Raw genomic sequence first — 13196 nt, 5'->3', positions numbered from 1 at the left:
AATACACTCACAGTCTGCAGTTTCATGCATTTTAACTGCACCTTGTACTTAAACAATGATAAGAAAATGCTTAGAAAACTGTGTTTATAAAATATTTCAATTTGTATGATTGAAAATTTTACATCATAGTCAAATGAAACATTACCTACATCATATTTAAATTTAATATGCTATATAAAAACCACTGTATGTGAATTTCATTTGCTATTTATAATTTTACTCACTTATAAATATTGCGTTTTGGGTCATATGAAATATCCCGCACTACTTTTACCGAGAAACAGCAGGTAATACTGTTTTCTCTCAGATATATAGCTTGTTATATTTATCTTTCCAGGAAAATTCACTATCTGCCAAATATTTAAATGTCAAAATTGAAAAATTCTCACAAATATTTTGAATTTTAAAGGTGCAATTATCTTCAAATAACACCTTATAGGTCAGTAATCATGGTTAACCTCATATCACAAGGTGTTAACATCCACATCAAATCATTTGTTTCCATCTACAAGTTGATTAACTGTTACGTTTTATGCGTAGTCGATTCATTTGTGTTATTCAAGATTTATGAAAGAGTTTATGTAATGTTCATAATCTTTATTACACATGATCGTACATACAGTAATAGCTTATAACAGGCTGCCTCTCCCTCCCGTTCAAATTACTTTATTAATATTATAGGTTACTTTCTGATTCAACGACTCTGTATCTGCGTTCCCTATTTTACTGTCTTCTATTAACCATCAAACTCGACACATGTTTTCATTTCAGGCATCCAAACAAATAATAATTGGCAGAACTCTGCCAACCTAACTCCTTTCCACGAGAATTCTCAGCAGCCAGGGTTAATGTTTATACTGCTACTACAATATATATATATATATATATCAGTGCACACTTAGAAAAAAGATGACTTCTTCACAGAATGTAGAAAAGCTATATACATTCTTTAGGTGTATGGAGTATAATCCAGCAAAACCCATGTGGTATGTTCTATAGAACTTCTGGCAGATCAGATGAGCGATGACCTCAAAACGTTGGAAAGCAAGGGCTGCAAAGCTCTTTCATCTGAGTATTTGAACTTCTAACCACCATCTTCAGATGTGCAAACTGTTGATGGTCTAGGTATTAGATCTATTAATACCAGCCACCCTACATTTGTGAAATTTATTAACTATCATCCAATATCCTATGGATATTTCATCTACTAAAACTACTTAGTACTTCAGAAAATAAAAGTCATAAAGTGTTTTGTAGTCCAGCTGGTACTGTGATAAAGAAACCATCCTAATTCTAAGTAATAATGTTTTTGCTGACCAGCCCAAGTGGTAGTTTTCCTCTGAGTGCCTGACATACTCCAAAGTATACCAGTGTTCTGGTCACTCCTGAATCAGTCTAGGACTCTATCTCTCGTCATTGAACTCTGACAGGCATGTACGAAGACCCACCCAACCCTAAAAATTTGGACTGACTACAATATTTTTTAAAACATCCATTGTACTGTCCATGTTGGTAAACAGGCCTGATTTGGGCTCCATTAGCTTCCCAGAGCTGGAGAAATAACATTCACCACTTGTTGTTGGCATCCTGCACCAGCTGAGTCAATGATCAAAACTTATAGCCTTGTCTATTTTGCTTTTCAACAAGGAAAAGCAGTGGGTCAACACCCAATAAACAAAGCAAATGATTTGCTCTTCTCTTCCAGGATGACATCTGGACAGCATGAAAACCATGAGAGGCCCGTCAATTTACTGGATACCAATGTGGTTGTATTGCCGTACTGTGTGTGAGTAGTTGGTTACTCCTCGGTTTGACCATCCAGACTGAAGATCCAGCATTGAGCAGCTATTCTAGAGACCAGCCATTCCAAACAGTTATCTGCCTGAAACACTTTAGGAAATGATCCAAATATTCCTTTCCTGGATCATTGAATGTCAGAGGTGATCTGTTTTACCTATCTCATGGGTACTGGTGATTTTTGTCACAATCTTTCCCTCAAACTCTCAGCCACCACTTCACCAAGACGTCCGCGTAGGTACATCTCGATAAGCATGCTAAGGTTACAGAGCAATGAGTGGCCATCAAGAGCTCATCCATTGATTCTCAATCACCACAGGCTCTATACGATCCATAGTTAACATAGCAATATATTTTGTAACTCTGAGAGGCTCATCACTGCCCTCGTTCTCCATCTTCACCATTTGATGGCCACCATCTCTTCAGTCAGTGAGATAGCTCCAGTTGGTGGATGGATGGTTGTCTACCAACAGAATCCTCAGTCTTTTTTTCACCCTTCTCGGGTGGCTTTGACCAGAGCTGGAGTTAAGTTATTATGGTTGGCAAATGTTTGGTCGTCTTATACACCACACATCACACCACTGCAATGATCCTCTGTTGTACCTATTTTCCTTGCATTGAGATTGAGCTTCAGGAGAAGATCATACACCGCCACTCTGGGCAAATCAGATAAGACAACAGCAGCAGCTCTCCGTCCTAAGACGTCAGCTGTTGAATGAGATGGAAGTCATAGACCTCCGCAGCATTGGACAAAGTCCAATGTGTAAGTAAAAAAACTTCTTGTGTAAACCCAACAATTTCAGAGACAAGACTTCCTTTTGATTGTAAGTCCTACGAGTTGAGGAAAATGCCCTTTCTTCAAAAATGAAGCTTATTTTAAGCTTGATAACAAAAAAGTAGGATAAAAGAGCAAACCGCACATCAGAAAAAAGGCAAGACACACAAAAACACAGACTCTCTTTATTCTCTTTTCACAAATGCAGTCAATTTCAGACAAATTGAGAACTATTCTGTAATACATATCTTGTTTGATTCTCCTGCTATTCTGTGGAACTATACATTTGCTCTAAAGAATATCAGTTTTATCTGAGAATACTACTAAGTAGGTAGGGAGAAAAAAAAGGTTCGTGCCATGACCAGGATTCAACTGATATTCTTTAGAGCAAATGTATAGTTCCACAGAATAGCAGGAGAATCAAACAAGATATTTATTACAGAATAGTTCTCAATTTATCTGAAATTGACTGCATTTGTGAAAAGAGAATAAAGAGACTGGACAAAATGTAAGGCACAGTGATCAATCTTTGTTATTTATAATACAAACACAATATGTGTAATTGTTCTGGACATTGGACAGTCGGTTTTACTGGATCTGAGCTGTTCTCTCTTTAAACTGCACTTGATTATTTTTATCAGATTGACCACACCTAATGATAACATCATACTTACCCACAGCAACTAGCGATACACATGTGACTGCTTATCCCCATCCATATTTAAGGGAGTTTGTATCCTAAAGGCAAACACCTAGCCTACAATTTCTGTCTGTATTCATACACATGATTTAGCTTTATATCGGTAGCCTCCCACCTCACACATATATACGGACAGATCAGGTTTTATCTCAAAATAATAACAGAGAATAAAGTTTTCAATTTTTTCTTACTGCAAAGCTACGCAATGGGTTATCTGCAATCTGTCCAACGCGGTGAATCCAGTCCAGGATTTTAGCGTTGTGAGTCCATAAAGTTATCGCTGACCTACTGAGGGATAAGCACAAAGGTTGCTAGAACGAAACCTACTTAAGGACTTTCCTGAACACGTGGAAAGTGTAATACCAAAATAATTAATAAATAAAACAATACTATATTAAAATAATACGGTAGAAATCTATTGCATCCTTATACCTAATTTTATAACTTAAGCAACAGATTATATGCAGAGACAGCATGCCACTGGTTTAGTTTTCATCATTTTAAAACTTTTGTAAGTGCGTAAAATATTAAGATTTTACTCCAATAGAAAATGCACTGTATAGTATACGGTTCTTTGAGAGTGAACATTACGATACAACAGGGTTAATGCTTTTGCAAACGTAAAATTTACAGTTTCTATGTTGTCCTAAATGAGATCATATTACTTTAGTTGGTTAATAGCACGCTTGTTTATTTTATAAAATAAAATATAATTTATATACCTATACATAATATTCAGACATAAGACCACCAGAAAGTCATCCCCAGATTTTTATGGACTCCTTGAGGTACATTGTAATTTAAAATCATGCATTACCAGGTTTAGTTAATTTATTGAAGGGTTATCCTATATTAAAGTACGCCGTGTTTGTCAAATATGTTTGTTCATGAAATTCTTCCAAAGATTTGAAACTAGCAAGATCAAACTTGACAAGCGGACTCAGGCCATGTCCATTTCTGACGAAGCGTTTCGCTCATTTCAGAGCACTTCAGACCCACTGGGATATAATGAATACAGTAATAGTTGGAACACTATTTATACAAGCCATTTGTTACAACAACAGTTATTATGGTTTTAACACCTTTTCAAAGCTGGCGAAGCGTGGTGTGGTTTAAATATTATTATACAGTCTTCTAATTATTGAAAATCCCTAAGGGACTATATAAAGTATGTAGTGTTAACAATATAATGGGCCTGATACTAATGTATTATGACAAGTATGGTTATAATGGGCCTGATACTAATGTATTATGACAAGTATAATTAAATATAATCATGTTTCGTCAGCTTAGAAAAGACGTTCACACCATGATTTTTGTTGCTGAAAAGACTTCATTTCAATAATATAAAAATAATTATGTCCAATATATTCTTTCTTTTCTTTAAGTTTTCAATGGAACATAGCTATTGTTTTGTTATTTTATAAATTAGGCCTGCAGAGAACCGATTCGACTTCACCGTAATAGGTAACCAACACTAAGCAGATTAGGCTATTACTGGTAACTGTATAGTCTAATCAGGTTAGTAATCGTCACATAACTCAAGATCTATTGTCTGTGGGCCTAACGTATAAATTACAAATTCTTGAGGTAAAACGCGTGTGTGTATATATATATATATTTCCCGTATAACGTGAGTTTAAATTTATATTCGTCGTAATAGTGGTCCAGTACGAAACCGATGTAGACTTTTGGGTAAAATGTAATTTTCTACTTTGTCATTGTATAGATTCTATATATGCCAGTTGGATCATTATTAATGTCATTGTATAGATTCTGCATATGTCAGTTGGATCATTATTAATGTCATTGTATAGATTCTGTATATGTCAGTTGGATCATTATTAATGTCATTGTATAGATTCTGTATATGTCAGTTGGATCATTATTAATGTCATTGTATAGATTCTGTATATGTCAGTTGGATCATTATTAATTAAACTCAGGATATTAAACAAATATTTTATTAAATAAAATAATGTGCTTACCTGTTCCACCCAAACATTCGTTGTCATAATTTGTTCTTTGAGATTCTAAAAGAGAGAAACGTAAAGAATAAATGTCAATCACATTTATCTGATTTATGCCAGATACAGATACACATGTAAGATCCACTAAAATATGTCCCCTAGTGACACAGCGGTATGTCTGCGGACTTACAACGCTAAAAACCGGGTTTCGATACCCGTGGTGGGCAGAGCACAGATAGCCCATTGTGTAGCTTCGTGCTTAACTTCAAACAAAACAACAAAAACTAAAATATGTGAGTGGATCCAGTTTTCCTGCCACGAAAGGTAGGTAAGGATGTTTTTAGCCGAATATTTGTAACTGAGAGTGGAAAATTATTTTTATTCCTGCAAGAGAATATAAATACCGAAAAAAATTTTTAGTATCATAAGGAAATCCGAACAACGCTTTGTTTTAGGCTTAATAACACCTCGTATTGTATTCACTTGCTCAGAATCTGTCGAAAGAAACCATTAATGATCTCAAATATACTGTTGACTGTCTGTTGTAACGTGGTTCTTTTTTTTTTGTGAGTTCTTTTAATTTATAACGTGAAAATAATTCCAGTCATGTCCATTTAATGAGACAGTTTATTTCCTTCTTTAAATATTTGTAGAAGCTTAAACTGTCGTAAATTGTTTAGGCCTACGTTTACACTCTACGTAAAAATCAACACACTTGTACACGGTAGTGCGATACCTCTCTTTTATCTCAACTAATCTAACTTTGATGACTACGACTAAACTCATAAAGAGTTCAGGAACAAAAGCAATCGAGGGTGTTAAAAAAATTATTTTTCTTCACCACGCTCATGGCTTATTATGACAGTAAAACGAAATGAAAAGAATAACAATTAAGCAAGAAAAAACACCAAAACCACGGACGACTTTTAGGCAAGCTAAATCGACATTTCAATATATTATCTGAAGAGTTAAGTACAAAACTTGGGTGGGGATCAAGATATCCAAATACCCTTAATTTAATCTAACTAATTGCTTTACAAAATGTCGTTTTTATAATCTCCCCTTGTTCTAGATATTTTTAGGGGTAACATAAGTTTAACGTTACATCATCAGAAACCCGAGTGGTTTGAAGAGCACGAGCAAGAGTTCCGCCATTATTCCTGGTTATCGAAATACCAAGATCTCAACCCTAAGTGAGAGCTATTGGGCTGTGCTGCAATATAATGTACTCTTTAATCTTCAACCTTGAAGGATATGGAGATAAAATCGCTTGAGAATTTTGTGAAAATCAAACATAATGAACTCTATTCTTCAAAAGATTCTGAAGGTGAGTAAAGTACACGTTGGTTCAACATGATATTGGAACAGGGTTTCTCTTTTTCTTTGACCAGTATTTTCTAATACTTTTTGGTTGCATAGACATTGCATGTATATTTTCATCTCATCTATCATTCGCTTTCTGGATTAACTATACTGATTGTCTCCCAGGTGACTAAGTGTTAAACTTCAAGGCTTATGACGCTAAAAGTTGATCCCTTCAGTGCACGAAGTACAGATAGCCCATTGTACAGTTCTGTGCTTACATAAACAAACAAATAATCCTGACTCTACATGTCTTTTGTTTTCTTTTTTCGTTTTTATATATTTTTGTAAATGAACGAAGATAATTAAAAACGCAGTTTGGGGATTTTCTCTTTTCTCTTACATATCACTGAAAACGTCTTATTCTGCAGTGATTTTAAAGATTCTGTAAAATATACATTTTAGCTTTACATATCACCCTCATATTCCAATGAAATTGTTTGTTTTGATCTAAAAAACCTAAAAATCGTGGCAAGTATTTAGTTTTTAAAGTAAAGAGAACGTTCTTAAACTGAGGTGTTCAGGGATATTAATATCCCCCCTTCGCCCCGCTCGCGAGAAAGAAAATTTTGCTAAGATGGTGGGGTTAAAATAACTTTTAGAGTTAATTAATATCTGCTAATTGGTTAGTGTGGAGATTTGGCAGATGTCCGGGAGTTCAGGAAGCAGAGAAAAGGCCAAGGCTGATGACGACGTTGATGAGAAGACGCAAGACGACAACACTCGACAATAAACGTCCAATAAACAGGGTCGCCTAGTGATTTTGACCTATAGCAGTCTCGGTTCCGTTTAATGTTGAACAGCGCTAATTTTACGGACTTACAACGCTAAAGTACAGGGTTCAACTCCCCGCGGTGGACACAGCAAATAATTCAATGTAGTTTTGCACAGGCGAATTTATTTCTTGAATTAATGGATGGTTATCTTAGTGGGAGAACACGCACTGTTCTAGATGGCCTCGTGAGAAAATCCTCTACTATACACTATGTAGAAGGAATACCATTTTGAAGTTAAGACTAAGTCGTATAATATATATATTTATAAAGTTATTGGTTCAAACTTACTAACGAGCATTTCCACTCTTAAACACACAATATTTCCTCTCTTAGCTACTTTTTCTAAGGCTATGGAAAGAAAGAAATTCAGGTGGCTAGGATTTTTTTCATTGGTATATTTAGTAACAGACAACTGATTGTTAAAGACACAGGAAAAGTATAACTTAACTCTGATGCATAAGCTGATCTGTAGTTTCTCCAAAAGTCGTTAAAATAAGAACAAACTCATATACACAGACGAACAAAAAGTCCACATTACATACCAGTTTCATAACAACTCTTTCACTTTAAATAATGTATGATTCTTATTCAAAGAAACGGAATGAGATACATTTAACTCACGGTCCAAAATAAATAATATTAACGTAAGAATGCGTAACAATAAACCATAAACTTTTTTTTTTTAAAGAAAAGAAAAATTTGAATTTAAAAACAGATTAAGAATATAATTGCATTGTGAAACGTAGAAATATTATATAACAGTGCAAGTAACTGAGCTACACTACCATGTAAAAAAAACAGTAAAAGCAGAGAGAGTTACACGTTTTGAGTTTAAGATATTCTCAACCTACATATTTCTAACACCTTCAGTGGCTCAGCGGTAAGTCCGAAGAGTTATAACGCTAAAAACCGAGTTTAGATACCCGTGGTGGGCACAGCACAGATAGCCCATTGTGTAGCTTTGTACTTAATAACAAACATTTCTAGCAAAAATTCAACAAAAAAATGCTGTTTTCCATAATTGTTTGAAAACTCATCATAATGTTGGGGCGGCCGTGGCTTAGTGGTTAGCCTTCTTGACACTGAATCCAGTGGTCCATGGTTCACATTCCGTTGCCACAAGATCGCGCTCCGCACTTTCGGCTGTGGGTGCATTATAATAGCGAATATGAAATTTCACTATTCGACTGGGGGAGACTCAAGTCTATTAGTTCAAAATTAGGAACGGCTGTGCGTAGATAACCTTTGTATAGCTTTGCGAGAATATCAGAAACAAACAGCCTGTCACAATGAAATAGAAATATATGATGTAAAATAATTCTTATCATTCTCTTGTTTAGGATGATGTACTGCGTTTCATCAACCGTAAAATAGTTGGGAAACGATGTTTTGAAATACTGGATGTAAATGTGCGCGAGCAGCTCGAAATGTTATTAATGTAAATACTGGATGTAAATGTGCGCGAGCAGCTCGAAATGTTATTAATGTAAATACTGGATGTAAATGTGCGCGAGCAGCTCGAAATGTTATTAATGTAAATACTGGATGTAAATGTGCGCGAGCAGCTCGAAATGTTATTTATCAGCCATGACAAATTAAAGTTGGGAATAGTTTAGTTTTTTATATCTTGGTGGTGCCCTTATATGTTAAGCTCCAAGAGTAAAATAATACACCAGGTGGACAACTATTAAAATATTATTTGTTTAAGGTTCTTTTTTTATTTTTCTTCATAGGATTAAATTTCTTTCAATAACACTCTTTGGAAGCTGGCTCTCTCTCCTTGAGTTCGCCAAGTATGGCTGTGGTGAAAATACTAAGTCAATTAGTGTTCGCCAAGTAAGGTTGTAGTGTAAATTGTGATTATTACATTAAGTAATGCCAATTATTTTATCATTTATTAGTATGTTTTAGTTCCCTCAGTTTCATTTAACAATATTACGTGATTCTGTAATAGCTTACTTATAATTACTGCTCAAATAAAGCCGCCGATGTAACTACACAGCCAACAGGAAAACTGTATTTTTTATTCTTTACATATCCTGTTTTAACAGTTTTTGCCTGTTATGTTTTGAGCATTGTTTGTTATAATAATATTTTCACCATACTATTTCATATAGATTGTTTTAAGCATCATCCATGTTCTAGGATATGTACAGGCAGTTCAAATTCTGTACCGTGTTCTCATTGGTGAAACGTATACATTAGCCAATCAGTGGTGACTGAGTTATGTAGAACTTGTTGTTGTTGGTTTATCTCAAAGCTACACAATGGACTATCTGCGCTCTGTCCACCCCGGAGAATCGAACGCTGGATTTAAGCGTTGTAAGTCCGTAAACTTACCGCTGACCCACCGGAGGAATTGTGTAAAACAATAAGGAAAGCTGATTGTAATCTGTGACAATTTTAACAGAATTATGTTTTAAAAGAATGTATTTTTTTATTATTATCTTTAGTAGTATGTATAACACCAAACCATTCGAGACGATCACCAACCAACTAGACAATGGTACATGCATGCATCCAGTCTTTAGTAGTATGTATAACACCAAACCATTCGAGACGATCACCAACCAACTAGACAATGGTACATGCATGCATCCAGTCTTTAGTAGTATGTATAACACCAAACCATTCGAGACGATCACCAACCAACTAGACAATGGTACATGCATGCATCCAGTCTGTGATCCATCGAGTAACCTAGTAAGTTTTACAGTAAAACTTATCCTACGTTATTCAACATACCTTGACAATAAAAGTAAATATTCTAAAATAACTCAGAAGTTATATATTATATTAATGGTGAATATATATCGAACAGCTGTTATTCAACATTCGATACTTGACGTTTTAACATATAAAACAAATTGAATCAACTTTCACGAAAAAAAACATTATTTAACGTTTTACCTTACAGATTACGTTGAGTCACGTTTCTCTGAGGATAAAAGTTCGTTATTTGACGTTTTAACGCACAAAATACGCAGAACCAAGTTTCAATGTAATCCTCAATTTTCTAGTAATTCACACGACATGACAAAGTTTAATATATTTAGCTTACTACATACTTTAGACACTGTAGAAGCCAAATTAGTTTATGTATCTTATATATTCGTACAAGCATTGCTAGCAATGAGGAGTAATTTTTCTGTATGACGAAACTTTCTAGAGTTAGAAGTATTTTCATAGGACTCTACCAATTCTTTTTGTTGTTATTTTAGCGCAAGTTTGTTCAGCGGACTGTCTACGCTGTGCCCGCCGCGAGGATTTAAACGTTTTATGTCCTCAAGCTTGCCACTGAGCCAACAGGAGCCGCGATCTTTATGGCAATTAAGTTCATTTATAGAAAGATGGAGCTTCATTTGAAATATAAAGAAATCAGAAGAAGAAAAAAAACGCGGGAAAATCTGGAACGATCACTGTGTATACTTAAGAAAGAGAGAGAGAAAAAAATAGTTTAGAACTATAAGACCGTAAACTTCTGCCCCACCTTCCCAATAAAAAAATAACCAGGAAATCAATAAGCCCAGAGTGAGACGAAGAGAAATCCAAGTTTCTGACCACCTCTGGTTTTAAACCAAAATACCTACCACGATAATGATGATGATTCGATACCTGTGGTGGACACACCACAGACAACCCATTGTGGATCTTTGTGCTTAAAGGAACCCTTCGACAGCATAATGTAGGTCCTTTTTTATGACATGCAAAATATATAGTATAATGAATTAATCAACAACTATGGGGGAAAGAAAACAAAACCATCTCTCCACACACACATAGCTCAGAAGCAAACTTTCAAAACTGTGGCATATTTTGTGAATAAACTAAATTACAAATTTATCGCTGACCCCCGGGTAACAGAAACTAACAGAGATACATCTTATGGTGCTGTGTTGGCTACCATTTAATATAAAAATAATAAAAGACAATTCGTGTAGGTTTATTAAAGGTTTGATTGCTGAATAGAAGACAAACCACAATAAATGTCAGACATAAAGATTTATACATAGAAATGTGCGTTACCAGAAAGCTAGTGGATATAATTAAGAAAGTTACATTCCTTCCATTTTTTTGTTACCCATGTGAACATCTATCAATGTCATTTCCAGTTCATATGGGAAAAAAAAAGAGAGGGAGCACTAAATGTACAAAAGAAGTTTTTATTGTTGGTACTTCTATACATCACAGGATTTTTTTCCCCGCTTTTGTCTCATCTAATGAAATCTTTGATGCCAGCAGAGTATATTATAAAAATCAGTTTTTATTCAATTTTTAAGTTTTTACACAGCGAAAAGTACAACTTCAAACCAGAAAGGGGCCCGGCATGGCCAGGTGGTTAAGGCACTCGGCTCGCAATCTGAGGGTCGCGGGTTCGAATCCCTGTCACACCAAACATGCTCACCCTTTCAGCCGTGGGGGCGTTATAAAGTGACGGTCAATCCCACTATTCGCTGGGAAAAGAGTAGCCCAAGAATTGGCGGTGGGTGGTGACGACTAGCTGCCTTCCCTCTAGTCTTACACTGCTGAATTAGGGACGGCTAGCGCAGATAGCCCTCGTGTAGCTTTGCGCGAAATTCATAACAAACAAACAAACAAACCAGAAAGAATCTCCACTAATTCTAGCTGAATAAAAATATCATTTTTTTTATATATCAGACGAACTATTAATCGACGTAATCTATTTTATGTGAAGTCCACCGTAACTAACGACACTAACTCAATAGCTTCATGTTACACTGGACTTTATATTTCAATAACCTTATATAGAATCGTTTACTTACCTGTATTTGCCAACAAGTTAAAATAAATAAATTAAAATTATTAGTATCTGAGCCGGGAGTGACGTAATGGTTATCTTGCTGGACAAGCGGACTTGAAAGTTAAAGGTTCAAACATGCGATATGGCGCTGACCACGCTATTTCGTTTTTTAGCTATAGGCGCGTTATAAAAGCGAAAGTTATTCGGTTAAGAATAGCCGTGTAGGCGGTGAGTGTTGCTGACTGTCTTTGTCGAGTTAAAAGTTGAAACGAGTTTTATAATACACCAATATGACATCATAAAATAGATTTGAATTTGTATTTTAAGTACAACAATAGGATATCATAAAAAATTTTGAAATAAGTTTTACTCATTTACTGAATTAAAAGAATTAACAGAAGTTTCTCAAATAAAAACAAATATCAGAAGTTTACTTAGTTTGATCTCCATAGTAACTGTATTTTAGTAGTCTTAATTTCTTCGATATAAACCACTACACAATTTTACATATAATTCCTACACCCAATACAGTATGATAAATATCTTAAATATTTAATAAACATTAGTCCAGTAAACATATACTGTGTTGTTTTCAGAAGCAAATTTCCTCGAATTAAAAAAAGATTTACTAATTATTGCATCATGACAGTGAAAGCGCCCTCTATACGTCGTCTATATATTTAATGTTCAGGTAATCATTTAGCTCCAACCATTCGTTGGTAAAGAGTAGCTGAAGAGTTGGCGGTGGATGGTGTTGAGTAGCTGCCTTCACTCTAGTATTTCACTGATAAATTAGGTGCAGCTACCTGGTGAGGAGATGGATGTCACCAGTTAAATCTGCCCTAACATCTAAGATTCCTCCCCCATTGGCACAGTGGCATTTCTGCGGACTTACAACGCTAGAATCCGGGTTTCGTGGTGGGCAGAGCACATATAGCCCATTGTGTTGCTTTGTGCTTAACTTCAAGCAAACAAACTAAGGCATGGCCAGGTGGTTAGGGAACTCGACTCGCAATCTGAGGGTCGTGGGTTCGAATACCCGTCCCACCAAACA

The 13196-nt window shown here is 35.3% G+C and overlaps 1 protein-coding gene across 2 annotated transcripts in view; it reads right to left on the bottom strand.

The window, feature by feature from the left end:
* Nucleotides 1–13196, bottom strand: part of LOC106459433 (acetylcholine receptor subunit alpha-like) — a 123144-nt gene that overhangs the window by 11074 nt on the left and 98874 nt on the right. For both annotated transcript variants that reach the window (XM_022385934.1, XM_022385935.1), the window contains exon 3: nucleotides 5261–5305. In XM_022385934.1, coding sequence (XP_022241642.1) covers nucleotides 5261–5305 — 45 coding nt within the window. The remainder of the gene's footprint in view (nucleotides 1–5260; nucleotides 5306–13196) is intronic.

This window comes from Limulus polyphemus, unplaced genomic scaffold (assembly GCF_000517525.1).
Source record: "Limulus polyphemus unplaced genomic scaffold, Limulus_polyphemus-2.1.2 Scaffold607, whole genome shotgun sequence".
NCBI lineage: Eukaryota > Metazoa > Arthropoda > Merostomata > Xiphosura > Limulidae > Limulus > Limulus polyphemus.
This window is presented reverse-complemented; position numbering and strand designations above follow the sequence as displayed.